Source organism: Astyanax mexicanus, chromosome 17 (genome assembly GCF_023375975.1).
Source record: "Astyanax mexicanus isolate ESR-SI-001 chromosome 17, AstMex3_surface, whole genome shotgun sequence".
In the NCBI taxonomy this organism is placed as follows: Eukaryota; Metazoa; Chordata; class Actinopteri; order Characiformes; family Acestrorhamphidae; genus Astyanax; species Astyanax mexicanus.
This window is the reverse complement of record NC_064424.1, coordinates 11,605,370-11,624,964: the sequence shown is the minus strand read 5'-3', so window position 1 is coordinate 11,624,964 and position 19,595 is coordinate 11,605,370. Positions and strand designations below refer to the sequence as shown.

At 39.0% G+C, this 19,595-nt stretch overlaps 2 protein-coding genes across 9 annotated transcripts in view; both read right to left on the bottom strand.

Moving 5' to 3' along the window:
• Positions 1 to 19,595, bottom strand: part of rasgrp2 (RAS guanyl releasing protein 2 (calcium and DAG-regulated)) — a 494,831-nt gene that overhangs the window by 108,913 nt on the left and 366,323 nt on the right. The gene's annotated exons all lie outside the window — the stretch shown is intronic.
• The window catches only part of nrg2a (neuregulin 2a), a 189,330-nt gene continuing 176,547 nt past the window's right edge, over positions 6,813 to 19,595 (bottom strand). For all 6 annotated transcript variants that reach the window (XM_049466483.1, XM_049466482.1, XM_049466485.1 and 3 more), the window contains 2 exons: positions 17,895 to 18,119; positions 6,813 to 9,426 (listed from right to left, as the gene is read on the bottom strand). In XM_049466483.1, the coding sequence (XP_049322440.1) occupies positions 8,709 to 9,426; positions 17,895 to 18,119 (943 nt within the window). In that variant the 3' untranslated portion in view covers positions 6,813 to 8,708. The remainder of the gene's footprint in view (positions 9,427 to 17,894; positions 18,120 to 19,595) is intronic.

Sequence of the window (19,595 nt, the reverse complement as noted above, 5' to 3'; positions counted from 1 at the left end):
GAATTTTGATTAATAGACTTTAAATCAAGCAGATCACTAAAATGTGACTGACTGTGGTTACATGGATGTAAGCCACTGTAGACCAGCTTCTTCAATTTCTCTCTCTCTCTCTCTCTCTCTCTCGTTTCGGCAGCTAAGTGAGAACATGCAGAACCACATGTTTCATGTTTAGGCATGTCAGCATTGACCAGAAAAGAAGGAAAACACATAAAAACAGATAGCTGATCAGGGTCATCGAGGGGAAAGCAGAGTGTTGCCGATGATAGGAGCCAGATGAATGTCTTGGAAATGTCTCCTAAGACAGAAAGGATTGCTTTTTTGACACAGCAGCTCAGATGTGTGCAGCTGGAGGAGAATACCCTCCCTCATACACACTTCCTGACCTTTTCCTGAAGTCCCCCTTCACCCCCTCCATGTGTTTGTCTCCACCGCAGTCTGTTTGTCTCTGCAGTCTTCATGTGAACAGAAGTTACAGTTGAAAGTAAACCCTTTAAAGGAGAAATCCAGGGTGAAATGGACTTGGGTTGTAGTGAAACATGATAACGAGTATGAACTTTAATGAACTGCAACCTGCATTCTTAAATAAGGCAACTTTAACCGAGTCTCCCAACAGGCTATTCTAGCGATAGTGGCATAGAGTTGCCCATGCGGAGAAATCATTATTTTTAGCTCAAAGTAGCTTTAAACTTCATTTTTCAAAAAGACTGTATATACACATGATAGTTTGAGGTAGTTCTCCAGTCGCTGCCTTATTTAAATTAAATCATGATAAGTTGGCTGTCAAGAGTGAATGAATAGGTAGGATAGAGTAGAATAGATTGCAAAATTAATTTAGATATTTTCAGCAACAGCAAACAAAAAAATCATGCATTTGCAGTTTTGAACTGGTTAATGTTGTTAAAAATAAATACTGATTTCTAAGCATGGGCAACACTATGCCCCTATTACTAGCATTGTAAGAATTTTTGGAGCATCATCTAAAAGTCCTGTATTTCTGAATACTGGGGGAGAACTATTGTGGGTTATTTAACAAAAGTATTAATTGTATTAATTATAGAGCTTAGCTTGGGCCCAAAAAATGCAGCACGTCACGCCCTGAGCTCGTTCTGCCCAAGCCCAACCCACCTCATAAACTGTCATTATGAGCCAGAGCCAGATTTAAACCAGACATTTTTTTTAGTAAGTATAGCATTAAAAATGAGCTTTTAAAAAAAATTGGGAGTAGCTTCATACCTTTGACTTTCGTTTGCATTGGACCTCAAGCTTTATCCGAAGAAGATATTTATTTTTTTTTTACATCTGGAACAACCATGTATATGTTTTTCTCAGACGTCCTCTGAGAAAATTACAGGCTGAATTACCAACTGTTTTTCGCTGAACTCTGTGATCCTCCAGTAATTTTAGTCCTGTCCAGACTGACATGTCTGATCGTCACCTCGCGTTTAATAAAAGAGCTATTTGTCCACTGCCATGCATTGTAATTACACTTTGGGCATTCATTTTTCACGGAGATCCACCTAAAAACACAACAGCAATTGGAAATGGAGGCTCTACTATGTCATGTGACCCAGAAAGCTAAAAAAACTCACTGGTCCTCCTGTTTTTATTATTGCAGTCGGGATGCAAGAGTTTTATCACTGAGTAAAAGTGTGAAATATTTTTCACAGACATTCCTCTGAAAAACTAATCCCGTCCAGATAGAGCTATAGTTGGCTCACCTGATGTCATATTTTTCTCCTCACTTCAGAAGGCTTCGCTTTGTTGGTCTATAAGTAGCTACACACAGCGCTGCAAGTCAAATGCGTAATGCGTACAAGGGGAGGAGTTCACGTATAACATTCTAACTTGTGCAAATTTTTTTTTTAAACACAGTTTGATTTGTTGCTTTGCTATATTGTGATTATTACGCAATAGCTTTATATTAAAAAATAAAAACAGCATTAAAAAACAGACGGCTATTTCACACCAGATTCCATGTCAGTGCTTAGTAATAATATCAGTGGACACCAAGCAATCAGTAAGTCAATAAATCAGTATTCTGTATTCTGTAGTCTTATTCCACCAGTGAGCTTCGCTACCCACCTCTCAGATGGATGACAGCAGTCAGCGCAGGCTGGTCAGTGCAGACTAGCGTTGATGGTGTTGAAGGTTCTCCTGCTGTGGTTTCATAGGTAAACCACAGGAGCTATGCAAATCACTACCAACTCACTTACATCATTGGAAATGAGTGACTTTTTGAAGGTTCTGCCATTGGGTGGGTGATTCCACATCACTGCTGTGACCCACGTGCTGTAAAAACCCAAAACTCGAACCGGCTGTAAAAAATCTGATATCACCATAGCATGAAGAAAACACACACAGCAGGGTAGCGCAGATACGCACGTATAAAGTTCAAATGATACGAAGAAGGATTTATTTTTCCATGTGAAGACGTGGGTTCATTGTTTTCAATTTTTATTTTACAATCTATGACAATCTGGCATGTATTTCTTTTTTTTTTTTCTAGCATATTCCAAGAATGGACATGGGGGGAAAAAGATTCTTTTTTTTATTGCTGAATATTAAATGAAATACACTTTCACCGACTCGGAGGTGGGGGGGGGGAGAAAATTCATCTGCTGCTTTTACCATGCACCCATTTAACCTTGACCACAAGGACATGCAGAGGAGAGGTGTTCAAACTTCTCAAGCGAGGAGGAAACGCAAAGAGGAAGAACGGTTGTAACAGAAACGGTCAGAGTCTAGTGGGGGGAGGGGGGGTGGGATTTGGAGAAGTGGAAGGGGATAGGGATATCACATTTAAACTAACTAGAGAAGCACTGTCTGGTTTTGCATTTCTCAAACATACAAATAAGATCCAAAACGCCAGGGCAGGGAACAGATCGATTCTGGCCTTCAAAGTGCGAGGAGAAATAAAAAACAATAGAAACAAAAACAATAGATCGGTTCGGTTGTGCCGTCACACAATACTGCGATAGGATCGGTTTAGGACCTGCCTTTAAATCGTTTTTTTTTTTCCTCTCCTAATGGAAGTACACATGCCGTCCTGTTTGTGGAAATCATGATGGTATTCCTCTATTACCACCTGGGTCTAGTGTTATAGCTTATCTATGCCAATGATCATATGTTCCTTCACCTTATTAACCACTTACTAATCGAAGTCGTATTTTTCCTTCCTAAATGTTGGCGCTTACAGACTAGTTTGAGCCCACAATGACTAATTGTAGAAGTTGATAACTGAAAGGACTGCCTATGTCCATGTACGGGATATATGTATGGAAAAATAACGCCGTGGACAGTGAGAGAATGTCCAGAGTGGTAGAGGAGTCCTCTCTCTCTCTCTCTCTCTCTCTCTCTCTCTCTCTCTTTTTCTCTCTCTTTCTTTCGCTTAGCAGAATTTAGCTTTTTGTGCAGCTGCTTTGTAAAGTTGGTTTGGACCAAGAGTGACGGCCTTCTGTGAACGTTTAACAGTGACAGCTTCAAGATGGAGGCGGAGCCATGGCTTGGTATCATAATTGCATATGAAAAAATAATGTTTTACATGATTTCCTAGAATAATAATAGTAATAATATTAATAATACTCTTAAGAAATTGAGATCATCTAAAATGCTAGTTTGCACTGTTTGGTGGTCTCGCTGATTGGAAAGAAGGGGAACTCAACTCAAACACACGACAGGCATCACAGTTTTCCACACAATGCACTATTGTTCGTTCAGAAACAAAAAATGAATGTCATCAAACAGGAGCAACATAGAAAGTTTGCATATTTTGGCATTTGTATGACCCCTCGGAAGTTTCACAGCTATTTGTCTTGTGTTTGTGTGTGTTTGTGTTGAAGTGTATGTTATAGGATCCTTCTCCACCCACCAGTTCCCTGTGTGTGTGTGTATATATGTATTATATATATGTGTGTGTGTGTATACGTGTTACACAAGGAATAAAAGGGAAGGCTGGCACATCCATCAATCTTCGAGGGTCTTCCTGTCTCTCTCTCTCTCTCTCTCTCTCTCTCTCTCTTTCTCTCTATAGACGTATGACAGAGTGGGTGGGGGGGGGGTGGGGGGGGGGCTGAGGTGGAATATTGAGGATTTTGGAAAGGGGGTAGTGGGTGGAGTCCTGAGAATCTGTGTGGCTGTTCTTTTCTCTCTCTATATATCTCTCTATATCTCTCTCTCTATCTCTCTTTCTCAGCCACACAAACAGTATGAATGGTTGGGGATGGAAGGCTAAGCTGAGTGGAGTGGAGTGGACTTGACTGTACTGTATGTGTGTATATATATATATATATTCTCTTTATTCTGCATCCATCGCAAGCCATTAGCCTATTATTAACACTAATAGCCACTAAAGTCAGGCCTTCCAAACCCTCTGCTGCAACCACCCTCCCTCCCCCCTTGCCCCGCCCCCTTTGGATAGGCTTTGGATGTTCTTCAAAAGTAATAAAAGCCCACTCTCTATTTAACGCGAAGGAAATGAAGGCAGGTGTAAACATACGCACTCCAAACTCCACACGTACCTAAGCGTCTCTTTCTGTAAAGAGAGCTGATGTAGGACCTGTTTCTGCCTTCCGCATGCTAACAAACAGATCACAAGTTCACAGGCCTAGATAGGCCTAGTAGTCACTTAAGTCCTGTTCAAGCTGGAGTAGTTTTACCTAGAGAGTTACAGATTATAATAATCAGAAATTTTCCATTGGCTTTCCATTGGTAGTATTTTGAACAATTAGAGATATTTTACTGGAGAAGGATGAGAGCTAGTGAAAAAAAAAAAAGAATTATGAGTTTGAAAAATGAAAAATGATGAGTTTCTTTGATTTATACCAAATTGAAAACCTCTAAAATACAATCAAGAGGAAGACGGATGATCACAAGCCATCAAACCCAAAGCTGAACTGCTTGAATTGTTGCACCAGAAGTAAAGGCATAAAGTTATCCAAAAGCAGTGTGTAAGACTGGTGGAGGTAAACATGCCAATATGCATAAAACTGTGATTAAAAACCAGGGTTATTCCACCAGATATTTGAAACATTTTATATGAACTTTTTTTTTGTTGCATTATTTGATTTCTGAAAGCTCTGCATCTTTTCTCATTTTCTGCAAATAAATGATTTAAATGACAATATTTTTATGTGGAATTTGGGAGAAATTTCGTCAGTAGTTTATAAAATAAAATATCAATATTTATTTTACTCAAACATATACCTAAATAAATAGCAAAATCAGAGAAACGGATTCAGAAACTGAAGTGGTCTCTTAATTTTTTCCAGAGCTGTTTTTGTAAAGTTTCTCTCAGATATTAGCATTTTGGTTAAACACTGAAACTGAAATGTAACTGGAAATTGCTGCAAAAGTCTTACGGAATCACAAATGATCCTTGCCTTTGTTTCACTACTATTCTAACTACTATGAGGCCAATTGATGCTTCTGCATTCAACCTACATATAGCCACATATGGTGTCTGCAGAATGATGTAAACACACGAATGCACAAGTATAAATGCAAACAGCAGTGTAGGCCACTCGCACAGGCTATGCCATAGGCACGAATTAGACTCAACACAGAAGTATATTTCAGCATAATTTAGTAAAAACAAAAAGTTTGCATTGCTTTCCATGTAGTACTGATTGAATCTATGTTAATTATGTTATTACCCTGTTTTCACACTAGCAGGCGACAGAGCGACAAGTGACCAGTCACGATTTGTAGCCAAAATTTAGCCACAAGCAACATTCTAAACCAATTTGCCCAACCAAACTTAGACATGGCTGTCCAAAGTCTCCTTCTGCTGCCTTTTGGTTCCTACCAAACTGCATTTCTATTCTCAATAGCTCAGTTCTGAACACAGAAAAGAGGCTCATAAAAATTGCTGATCCTTTTATGGATATTCTATTATTATTATTATTATTATTATTAATACAGTAAGATGCATGTGTGCAAGCGTGGAAGAAAGTAGCAGATATTGTTGAAGTCTTTGGTGGGTTGGTTGCTCTTTCAATAGGTAGCTTGCTACATTAGCCAGCATGCTAACTGGCTACACCAATATACACCCACATATGTAACAATGCCAGCAGCCTCTAACTGAACCCACAACAGACCAACTTGGGGCAAGTTATGCGAGTTGTCTTTTGCCAGTGTGAACACAGTGTAAGATAGTAATAAAAGTCTACAAATAGGGTTGTGCCATATCGTATTGTATGACATTTTTGAATATCGTGAACAATATTATACCCTGAAATATCGTGCCATATCACTCACCCCTATTTATCACATCAGGCACTACTTTTTAGCTGTTTTTAGCAAAAGCAAAATTCACACTGTTCTCATGTCCCATTATATATCTACTAGAGACTAAATATTATATCTGTACAGTATCATTAATTTTACTTTAACCCTGGATATTTGGAGTGCATTATTATTAGTATCATGACATTCTGGATCATTGACTTCTGTTACAAATCTGATCATTTTTTTGTATTTTTTAATTTCTCAGTTGGGGGTGTTTCATATTATATTGTATGCAATAATAAATTATATAATTAAATTTTTTGCAGTAGTGTATTCTTGAAATATATATTTTTTAATTCAGTGTTTTGTCATATCGCCAAGAGTATCGTTATTGCAAAAATGCCATGAAATATTGTGATATTATTTTAGGGCCATATCGCCCGCCCCTATCTACAAGCATAACTCTCTCTACATTTAAGTAGATTTAATGGCCTGATTGCTTATGAATACATGTAACAGATATATATATATATATATATATATATATATATATATATATATATATATATATATATATATATATAATACAAATACCTGGTAGCAGACACAGATGTAGTGTTATTGTTATCATTAAGAGTGTAACTGAAATTTATCTCTAAGGTGTTTAAAAATACAGGCATTTCTACTGTCTGTATTTTAAATGATTAAAATTACATTCTAGACAAATTTGAAGTGGAAAACTTTTTTTTTACCATGTGAACACAGAAAACCCCAATATATCACGGTAGGTGAAATGATCCTAAAATGCATGATGCAATAGGTAGTCTAATTAATGTTAACTGTGTTACTTATGGTAGCTAGTAGCTATTTCATACTATTTGTTGGCTGGTATTTGCTTTAATTAGCCTGATGAAAGTCTAAAGAAGTAGCTGTAGATGTGTGTCTTCTCATTTGAGAAGATATGAAGACATAAGTAACCAGGGTTGTGGGATTTACCATCACAGGTTGTTGACTTTCAACTTATATATTCAGTCTCTATCAGCGTAAACCTGTTCATGAACAGTGTCTGTTTAATTGTTAACTGTGCTAGCTGACATTTCTGAAGAACGTAAGGTTCTAGCTTAAAAAGGCAGCACAAAATAAAAGTACTGTGATGGACATTTGTTTTTAGCTGATTAATGAGTAATTAATGAGCTGGTATGGTGAATCAGAGTCATGGGTTTGGGAGAAGTCCTGCCCCTCCCTAAAATGAAGATTCTGGCTGCTTCTGCTGTGGCTAAATCAGAGATTCTGATAGATTCTGCTAAGGAGTTAGCTGATTTAATTTGGTTTAGTAGTTTCTGACTACAGTTACTGTTTTTCATTTATATCCTGATTATCCACTAAACATATACACATTACTATCCAACATATTTATTTGACTAAAAGTCTTTTGTACAGCATAGTAAGAGAGAGAAGTTATGGATCCCTTTCAGTCAGAGCCTGAGTGATTTGTAACAATAGCATGTTATTCTGTAACAATAATTTGATATATTTATATCCTTTTAAAAAATGACAACATTATAGAACCTCTATCCTGGTAAAACTACTCCAGCTCCTTTAGCGCTTTACTGTGAAACATCTGAAATGACGATTGGTCACTAGTTACGACGACAGCAGCATAAATCTCTGAGCCACGCTCGCTCCTTGGCCACTCCTTCCTTCCTTCCTTCCGCTCACACACCTTGCAGTGGTGTGTAGCAGATTTCCACACATTTGGTCTGACATCCGGACACAGATCGCATACGCGTTCCCTCCCGTGTCACAGGGAAAAATAAAGCCCCCTCCCCGGTTGCATTTGTCTTTGAGCTCCTGTTAGAAAAGCAACATAAGCGCATTGAGCATCTGTGTGAATTATATTCTTGTAAACATACACCTTAAGTTGGAGTGGTTTATATTGCATGACGTGTGTGTATATATGTATGTACGTGTTTATGTATGTATGTATGTGTGTATATATGTATATGTGGTTGGGGAGGGGGCAATGTCACAGCTCAAATGGTGGGTCAGCTCCCAAAAGGAACACAAACTGGAAAACCGAAAAGAAACCAAAAGGCCAAAGAAGAGTCAACAAAAGAGTAAACGTGTATAAAAAATGAGGCGTCCGTATAAGAAAGGCTACAAAAAACTCCACTGGCCCTCTGGCATCGGCATACAGCAAAAGGCACCACAATATTACTCTATTTCTTTAAGTTGTGAAAAAATTGGCACGTCTTTTTTTTTCTTTTATGCTGTAAATCAAAATGTACATATAAATAGAGTTTTCCCTATAAAAAAAGTCTTTGCTGATAACTAGTAGACAACTTTTTTGCTAAAATGAAAATAAATATTTCATTTGTTTAGAATATCTGTTAGTTATATAAAATAAAAATATTTCTTATAGGTGCAGAACTATAGGTATACAGATTTCTTGTGGGGCAATGTAGGGTAGGGCTGTCTCTCTCTCAGCGGGCAGAGCTGTCCGGTTTGGAGCCCGCGTGCGTCTGTCTGCTGCCGCTCTGTGTGCTGGAGCGGGGCGCGTGGCGCCCGGCGGCACCGTGAGAAGTCCGCGTGTCTGCGGCCGTGGGCGGCGCGGGCCTGTAGATGGTGGAGGGCTCGGGGATGCTCATGTTCTGCATGCTGAGGAAGGGGGTGCTCTCGCCCTCTTCCTCCTCCTCCTCCTCTGAGCCGCTGTCTGACAGACAGCTGCGCGAGCCCAAGTCCCGGGGCGGCCGGTAGCCCCTCGGCGCCACGTGCCCGTTCAGTCTGGACCTGTGCAAGCTGCGCCAGCCGCTTCTCTTTGGTTGCTCCAGCGAGGAGGACGAGGCCGGGTACTCCTGCGTGCTCTCGTACTCCTCGTCCTGGGCCGGCCGCTGAGGGCTGGACGGCAAGCTGCCTGGGCTGTTCCGCGAGTAGCTCTGCCGCTGCTGCTGCTGCTGCTGCTGTTGACGGTAGGGCTGGTATCGCTGTGCCTCGTGCAGGGGAACCTGGTAGCGCCGCAGCAGCAGCGGGTGGTCCTCCTCCTCCTGGGGCGGCGGGTAGGGGGAGCGGGCGGCCGGAGGCAGGGACGCGGCGTGGCTGGCGTTGGGAGAAGTGATCTGGAAGGTAGGCACCTGCTGGGGCAGTGAGTAGTGGAAGTCCACTGGAGACAGACGGGCCGGCGTGGTCAAAGCCGACACATACCTGCGTAAGAGAAGGAAAGGAGGCACCATAGTTACTGACAAAGTCGTCAACATTAGCATCTGATGCTCTTGCAGCAAAGAGTTCACCCAGCTCTGAAAAAAAAGAGACTGCTTAAAAACGATGAGTTTCTTTGATGTTATCAAATTAAAATCCCCTGGAATATAATCAAGAGGAAGATGATCACAGTCCTTGAATTTTTGCACCAGGAGTGGCATAAGGTTATCCAAAAGCAGTGTGTAAGACTGGTGGAGGAGAACAGGATTATTCCATCAAATATTGATTTCTGAACTTTATGAATATGAACTTGTTTTCTTGGCATTATTTAAGGTCTGAAAGCTCTGCACCTTTTTTGTTATTTTAGCCATTTCTCATTTTCTGCAAATAAATGCACTAAATGACAATATTTTTTTTTGGAATTTGGGAGAAATGTTGTCTGTAGTTTATAGAATAAAATAACAACTGGTTCAGAAACTGAAGTGGTCTCTTAATTTTTTTCCAGAGCTATATATTTGTTATTAGTATTGGTTTTAGGGGTGGGAAAATAAATCGATACTGCAATTTATTGTTCTGCTTTGATCATAGCGTACATAGACGCCCTTATCTCCACAAGTCACCCCCCTCCAAATTGACTTATTAAAGTCACTGCTTTATTACTGCACATGGTGGCTCTAAACAGGGAAGTTTCATGACATTTGGGGAGCCCAAAACTGCTTTATAATTGCTGAAATTTCATATTTTGCTGGCTGCAGGAATCACAAACCTGGCTGGCTGGCTACTGTCAGCAGCTAGTGCAACTAAGCCTCTTTAAGGGGGATTCTGATAACAGTGTTCTTGGACTTTCCTGCATTTATAGGAGTGCCCACACAGTTTTCGTTGCATGTAATTCATAACCAGATGTTTTCTAGGCAGTTGATATGTTTGCTTCCCTTGTTGCAACGGGCCTGGCTCTAAATCAAATGAATAGGGTAAACCTGCAATGAAAGGCCAAAAAAAAAAAAATCCGAATTCCTGGTGTTTGCTTATTTATTTAGTATTTTGTCCTCTTTATCATACAGAATTGTCTTGCAATATATTGAGTATCACAGAATTACAGTATCACAATATCATTGCTATCATGGGCAGTGTATTGTGATAATATTTTACTATAAGATTATTATGTAATTTCCACTAATGATGTAATTTCTAACTGGTATATTAGATAGACCTGTTTTGTGCTTTGGTAAAATTGATAGAAACATTTTCAGTACTTCGACAGGAAAGTGCTGATATTTGACTGACATTTAAAGCAACAAATCACAGTCAGTTATTTTATAGTCATAAGAAAGGAGAAGGATGTTCTAAAATAAAATTTGCTTTATACTGGTGAGCACTGGTACATGTGCTGGCAAAAGTCAGTAGATTATCTTGCATAAAATCTACCAGATGCTTCATCTGTTTTGATAGTTGTTTTGATAGTGTACAGAGGAGGCAACTGCTTGCAAACATGTGTTTCCTGTTGGACTCATAAAACCTGCTGCACATAAGTGTGTACACATGGACACATGGATATGAAAAAACAAATTCTCAATGGTTTACCGTAGACATCAGATGGTCAGGTTATGTGGGGGCGATTAAGGTCAGCATAAGGGTCTGGTAAAGTTTGTTTCATCCAACAGCCAAAGTTTATGGTAGGATGATAATAATTACTGCAAATAATTGTATGATTATGAACTATGATGATCATTTAATCAGTGTCTTAAAATTGCATGTCTAGATCTGAGACAGAATCTGTTGTGCATATGTTCTTATTTTCGCAAAGAATGTTTTCAGTTTTTAACCTTTCTGTTATGTTTCAGGTCAAATTGACCTGTGAAAGTATTTTTTTCAGAATGAAACTTCTTCTGCTTGCCTTCATTTGTGATATATGTAATTAACATATATATATGAAAATGGTTCATCTCACGTATTTGCAATCACCCCAGCATAAACAAAAACTAAAACAAAATTGCAATGTTATGTTTCAGTGTTATGTAAACTATTGTGTTTTATATGTTGTCGGTTTTTCAAAAGTAATAAAGTAGTGAAACAATTCAAAATGTATTTTTTTTTTATAAAAAGGTGAATTATCCTAATTGAACCATTACCTGTTAGAGGTGAGGAACACCATTGCACTAAGTATTGATACAATAATTAGCAATTAGCGTTAGTAAGGAGATATTCTAAATACACTGCTTGTTATTTTTTTTATTTTTTATTTTTTTCAAATTAACCCGGGAACACCATTGCTTTTCCTGACAAATGAACATAACAAAATCAATGTAAAAATAATTAATTAACTGTAGACTTATATACACTGGCCCAAGAAAACAAATACATGATACAAAAGTAAAGGTTCAGTAATTACTGAATAATAATTTAATAATCTAAAAGGTTAAAGCACAAAAAGACTAAGAGCTATATTTAAGCGATCTATAGGCGAGCCATCAAGGGCATGATCTAGGGCATGTCAATATTCTTTGCTATCATAACGATGGGAAAAGTATACCACGTGCAGCTTGAAACGCACAAAAGGCATATACTAAATCTCTTAATTAATCATGGGTGTGTTTTGGGCTTAATGTGAAATAAACCAATCAACATGTCACTTGCCATTTCTTTTAAGAGCCAAGTGTGCTGTGATTTTGGCACATTGCTATTTTAACAGTGCAGTGCTTCTGCGCTTCTCAGCAGAGGAAGCAGACCTGCTCGTTCACGCTGTGAAGGTGCGCAAGCAGGTAATTTACGGGAACGCCAAAGTTATTATATTATATAAAAGTTGGGTTTGTGCACTGCTGCATGTCCTTGTTTGTGCGGGGGTGTATGTGGATTAAACATATGCACCACACTTGCGTTGCCAAGATAGCAATGAACAGCTGATAGTTGACTGTTGTCAGGGTTCTAATCAATCAGTGGCACACCATTGTTTTCTGTTGCCAAGATAACAATATGCCAGAAATTTACTGAAACACACTTCACTTCCAGATCACCATGACTATCAGCGTAAATGCATTTGTAAACATCTTTCTTATTTAAAAGACACAGGAGGAAGGCATGAAAATGAGACCGTTGACAGGGTGTAAGATAGGACCCTGAGTTTTCTTAGTCACACTAATACTGCACAGATCCAAAATTTTAAGAAAGAGAGAGACTTTCGTGGAACTGTGTGAGTCAAGGGCTTTTAAAGAAAATAAGAGAAGTACCGCATCAAAGACACATTACTAACAGATGAGCCCTGGGCTTTTAGCGTGTGATGCGCACTCCGACTTCTGAGAAGTCTGCTGTGTTTAAATGGATGCAGTGTTTGTTGCGCCGCAGTGTAAACAAGTCCTCCCACCCCTGCAGTCACTCTAGGAACATTAGTGTACACATTAAAACCCAGCGGCAAAGTTCCTCCGAATATAAAGAGTAATGAAAATCAGCGCAGACACCATAGGCCACTATAGGTTTACCGTACACAAGAATATGCAGCACCTGGTCAGATGGATGTCCCACTTACACATGATGACATGATGTGGAGGTCCCAGACCACCTGAGAAAACGGTTTAAGACTATTTATCTGGGCAGTAAGTGTGCTTTTGCTTGTAAAAACAATATATTAACATTAGCGTAAACACTATTACATAACAGCCAGTTCTGCGCACATAATCTGATTGGCTGAAGAGAACAGAGAAATTTTTCTTGAGAAGTCTCTAATAGCCACATGGGTTTTCACCACACATACATTATTACACTGTGCACTGAATAATCATCATGTAGTAATTTAATAATACTTTTCAGTGGAAAACAATGACAACTGAATTATTTTTTATAATTCATCATATTATTTACGGAATTATTTTTATATTCCTTTTTTGTCTAATATTTTTGGTGCATGGTATAAAGTTTCATACAGACTGTAGTTCTGTATATTTTAGTATATCTCTGTGTATTTAGAGCGATCCTGCCGTAGAGTCATTACCTGAGCCTAACCCAACATTTCATTTCCTCAATGTCCTGACACGTTATGCAAGAAAAATAAATCTTGGCTTGGCTTGGCTCGAAGAAAAGCTTTAAAGCAAGCAATAAAGCGCCTAATGATTTCTGGGAACAAAAAAAAAACTGCTTTAATTTGTTTTAATAGAGTCACGCCTGTATTCAACCTCTGCATATTTTGTTTTGATCAGAAATGGGTTAAATTCTTGAAGCACCAACATTATTTGACTAAGATTTTTTTTCTGTTATCTACAAAGTTTAAGCAAATTTACCTTATATGGTTAATTTAACTCATGCAAATATTCTGTGTAGCTAGTATAGTTTGTCATAATATGTCAGATACACAGATTAAACAGTTACATTATGTTTAAATCAAATCATTCATGCTTTAATTGCCAATGGGATTTAGAAAATGCATCATACTAGTCCTTCTGGAAGTCCTGGGTACACGTTTGACTGTGAAAACGAGTGGAATGTTAAACCAGATTTAAGTCAGTTGTTAGAAATGGAAACTAGTGGCAGCATTATGGCACTGCACCAGCTTTCTTTATAAAATTAAGCTGATGTTCTTATCTAGAGGAGCTAACAAGATTAGCCAATGTAGTGTTATATGAGTCATAATAGTTGACCCAGACCAGGAATTGAACTCCAGTCTTCCACATGATGGTCAACCACTGCACACAATCTTTATGGATCATAGGAGCAGTTTCAGTGGCAGAGCTGCTCTACAGACAGACTCAGAAGATCCTTTGTCCCGAGAGCCACCAGACTCTTTAATTCCTGCAAGTGGAGCTGCAGTTGCAGTTCTGGTCACTTGTCACTTTACTGTATATTCTGTACCTTCACACTCCTGGACATTACTTACACTTATACACTTACTAACTTAAATACAATACTTACACAGGTTTATATTTAGTATTGTTGTATCAGCTGATATCTGCTCTCCCTTATACTTAATTTATTCTGTATCCTGTCTTAAATCAATCTCTCTCTCTTTCTCTCTCTCTCTCTCTCTCTCTCTCTCTCTCTCTCTCTCTCTCTCTTTTACAGGGGTCATTGTAAAATTGTAACATACAAAGTGAAAAATCGTCGCTGTCCAATGAAAAACCTGTATGTCCAAAACAGCAATTTTACAGGAGAAACAAAAAACCTTTGTAAACTTTCAATGCAAGTCAATGTAAAAAGAGTTTATTTCAGGTCATTTTGAAGAGTTTCTATTGGTCCGTTCATCAAGAAATGTTGGCACAGTGTAGGGGACAGTTTGTCTGTTCAAATTATGTGGTAAACAAAAAATCTACATAAATGGAGTTAAGTGTTTTTCAGAGAACAGAGACGATATACTGTAATTACAATTTAACACGCTGAAAAATCTGAAACAATAATAATATTCAGAAATAATATTAGAGCCTGTTTACACCTGGCATTAATATGCATAATGTATCCAGATCTACTGGATATTGCGACCGGATTCTATTTACACTCATCACCAAAATGAGTACCCAATGTGACCAGATCATTTCTGAACACCTCAACACAAACATAATTCACGCTTTACTTCCTGTAAACAATGGCTTCCAATCACAACGTATCCTGGGGGTGTTAACACCTGGCTTTTGATGTAGTAAAGTGAAATCTGAACATAATCCAATCACCGAAAACACATGTTAGTGCCAGCTGTAATCAGGCTCTTAGAAACCCACAGGGGTGCGAGCAGACAGTATATAATTTTATAGGTGTTTTTCCACTCTTTTTTTATGGTCTCAACTACAGATCTATTTTTAATAGTAATGGTTCACTAGCCCTAACAAGACACTGGTACTTGTTGGACTGCAAACTGTTTTTTTTTTTTTAGCATTACTTTGAAAAATATGCATTTCATTATAATGCACTAATACTGTATATAAGGAAACTTTACTGTAAAACGAACACAGCTAAAATTACAAAACTATAGTAATGTTTTTGTAATATTTTATTTATAGCACAGTTATAGTGAATTGTACTAATTTTACTGTGTATAGACATAAAAAAACGGCTATTTAACTGTAATTCTGCATGGCTTTTCTTTATTATTCTATAATAATTGATAGAACACAGTGGACCAACAGCAGCAGATGACATGCCTCTCCAAACCATCACTGATTGTGGAAACTTCACACTAGACCTCAAGCGGTTTGGACTATGTGTCTCTCCACTCTTCCTCCAGACTCTGGACCCTTGATTTCCTGAATAAAATGCACAATTTACTGATGATCAGTGATGATTTGGAGAGACATGTCATCTGCTGGTGTTGATTCACTGTGCTTTATTATCAAGTCCAAAGTCAGTGCAGTTTTGTTTTCCCACAAAATCTTACAGCACTTCATGCTTCCATCTGCTGACAACTTTTATTGAGATGCGGATTTCATTTTCCAGCAGGACTTGGCACACTGCCCACACTGCTGAAAGTACCAATTGGTCTTTTACAATATTCTCATTTTCTGAGACACTGATTTTGGGGGTTTTATTGGCTGTAAGTCATAATCCCTGTCTGAAGCCTGTCTCTACCAGTCGATGTCCATCACAGCACGCTTCGCCACGAGACCTGCCGGTTTTGCCTCAGCACCACCAAAGGAGAAAATTCTTTCTTTTCCTCTTCACAGCGGAGGAAGAGCAGACATCCTATTCCTCTTATCTGGCCCCATCACGTGGCCTCTGTCGTGTAAATTGGAAAGAGGGCTCAGAGAGTGGTGGCCAGAGATCAGGTTGAGCAGATAAATTCACACTGGCCTGGCCTGTCACAGATGTGCAGGGGGCCTGGGGGCAGATAGCAACATGCAAGAGAGAGAGAGAGAGAGAGAGAGAGAGAGAGAGAAAGAGGGAGCAGTGCACAGGAGACCTGCCTAACCCTCCTGAGATAATGTGTTGTTCAGCTCTTGTTGACTTAATGAACCCCTCATGGCATAAATCCTCCTGTTTTGGCCGTTGCTCGGCGGCGGGGGCGGCTTGCAGGCGAGAGATAACCGTAAATACAGCTGGCCGTGGGCTAGCTCCTCTCTCTGCTCCGGCACAAACATGGAGAATGTAGAGTAGCAGGATTCAGCCTGACCTCTCTACCCTCACCGAGCCTCTCGCAGAGCCAGCCTGAGGAGCTGCAGCGCTCCTGAACATACAGTACATGCTAAGCTGGGGTCTCTGAGCTCTGGTCTTGGGAGTGTTTCTGTTTTTCGACAAACATCTGGAAAAGAGTCACAAATTCCTTCTCTAAAGAGTTTGGACTTCACCAATCAGTATTTAGACAGATTATGTACAAATGAATGAAACTTAAGAACACTGTTACCCTCCCCAGGAGTGGTCGACCAACAAAGATAACTCCAAGAGCAAGGTGTATGTATAATAGTTGGCGAAGTCTCAATGGACCCTAGGGTAACTTCTAAGCAACTGAAGGCCAGCAGTAATCAGGCTTATAAAAACCCAAATGGGTGCTAGCAGACAGTAAATAATTATATAGGTGTCAACTACAGACCTATCTTTAATAGTTAATGGTTCACTAACACTAACAAGACACTGGTACTTGACTGGGACTGCATAAACAAGGATTAATAATTAAAAAAAAAATTCGATAGTTGGGTCAGTAGAAGAACACAATTATGGAAGCTAGCTTCTCCATCCACTGTGTGGATTTCTTTAATTTAACCAGCAACTGTTTTTTTTCTAGCATTAATCTGAAAAATATGCACTAAATTATAGTATATATAGAAACTTGTAAACTGTAAAACGAACACAGTTTAAAATACAGCTAAACTACAAAACTATAGTCATTTGTTTGGTATATTTTTAGTTATAGAAGTGTGTAATAGTGAATTGTAATGTGAAGAGACTGTAACTCTGCATGGCTTTTTTTTTTACACAGCAATAAGAACAATTACAAATATTGTATATCGTCACTGTCCAATGAAAAATAAGTATCTCCAAAACAGCAACTTTACAGGAGAAAGAAAACCTTTCTAAACTTTCAATGGAAGTCAATGTAGAAAGAGATTATTTTAGGTCATTTTGGGGTAATTCTACTAGTCTGTTAATCAAAAAAGAAAATCAGCACAGTGTAACGCACAGTTTGTCTATACAAATTATGTAGTAAACTAAAAATCCACAAAAATGGAGACACTTGTTTTTCATTGGACAGCGACGATATAACAGTTGGCGAGGTCACAAAAGACCCCAGGGTAACTTCTAAGCAACTGAAGGCCTCTCTCACAGTGGCTAATGTTAATGTTCATGACTTACGATCAGGAGAATTCTGATTAACAATGGTGTGCTATCTTTTAAGAGAACATAAGCAGTATCTTTTAAGAGAACATAATTTGTATTAGAATTGATCATCTTCTTGTTTTATTATCTTTAATGAAGTCTTTTAGGCTGTTATTACTGTTAGGAAGCTCTGTGAAGTGTCCTAAAGAGTCGTAAGGAGACCTAAAGCATGCACTGTACAGCTGACACACCTGTCGCTATGCGGAGAGTCGCCGAGCGAGTCGAAGGAGTCTCCGTACTGCAGGGGCGGCCGGTGGGAGTCAGGGTAGCCACAGTGAGCGGCCCGCCGTGCCCGCGCCTCCATACACGCAGGACTGCTGCACTTACTGGTCCCCACGGAGGACGAGAGCATACCCGAGGGACAGTCCGACAGCACACTGTCCGTCCGCTCCAGACTCCACGTCCTCTCCTCGTGTCTGATAAGAAGAAAGAGAGAAAGTGATGAGAAGCTTACACCAGTGTTTTTCAATCCTGGTCTTGGAGTGCCTCTGGCCTGCAGGACATACAGTACCAACATTTGCAGGACATAATGACTCCAAGAACAGGATTGGGAATGTCCACGATGTGTAAGAAAAGAAATCGAATAAATAAAAGATTTAAAAAGTTTTTAATAAAGACTTTATAAAAGAGACTTGATTGTAGCTATCTTTCAAAAACTTTGTTTCTCTCTTTATACTGTTCTTCTTTACATTGTGCCCAAGTTTTATAACAATTCGACCAATAGAAATGTTATAAAATGCATAATAAATGCATAATAATAAAAACTCCTGAACGGGATTTTGCATGACTGTGTCACACTTCCGAGGTTCTCCCCTGCCTCCATCATGTCCTCAATCTACACTAGACACAAACCTGTAACCCTTTCATAATCATAAACTCCTTTCCTGTTTAGTTTCACACCCTCTTTGCAAAGTTTTGCCAAATACTTTCATGCATACTGAACTTCCATGTATGATCTTTGCTTTTTCTTTCGTTTCCTCTCTTTTGGATTTCCCCTTTCATTTCTTTGCTTGATTTGTTGTCTTTCTTTTCTCAGGGGGTCCTGGGGTAATTTTTTCTTTTATGGTGGTTCTCTGTAATTTAATTCCCATCCGATTTGACCATGTATATATTTTTCTCAGACCAGACGTCCACTGAGAAAATTACAGGCTGAATTACCTGCTGTTTTTCACTAAACTCTGTGGTCCTCCGATAATTTTATTCCTGTCCGGATACACATCTCTGAGTTTCGTCACATCGTGTTTAATAAAATAGCTATTTGTCCATTGCCTCGCACTGAAATTACACTTTGGGTGAGCGTTTCCATGGAGATTCATGTAAAAACAACAACGAGTGGAAATGGAGGAGCTACTGAACGAGATGTCATGTCACTGAGAAAGCCAAAAAACTTATTGTTGCTTCTTTTTTTTTTAATTGCAGTCCAGATGCAAGAGTTTTATCACTGAGTAGAAGTGTAAAATATTTTTCACAGATGTCCCACTGAGAAACTAATCCCATCCAGATAGAGCTAATGAATCAAAATCACAAGAAGGGAAGCCAATTTTTGTGGAACAGAAAGAATATGAATTTGTCATGAAGAATATGTCATTTAATGTAAATAATATGCATAGCAAAATAGCAATCTCTTATCTAATAATTCATGAGCACTGCATAGAAACAGATCAGAGTGAACAACACTAAGCTGACTTGAGTCTGGAAGAGGAATCTGTGATGAAATTCCATGCTTGGGCCCAGTAGAGGAAGGAGAGAGGAAGGAATGTTGAGTAAGCGTAAAACAGACATAGGACTCATAGGTAGAGGGCAAATAGAGCGTGACCTCAGCGCATGGTGAGCAGAGGCCAAAGGCATTCAGTACACACACACACACACACACACACTCACAGACCATACAC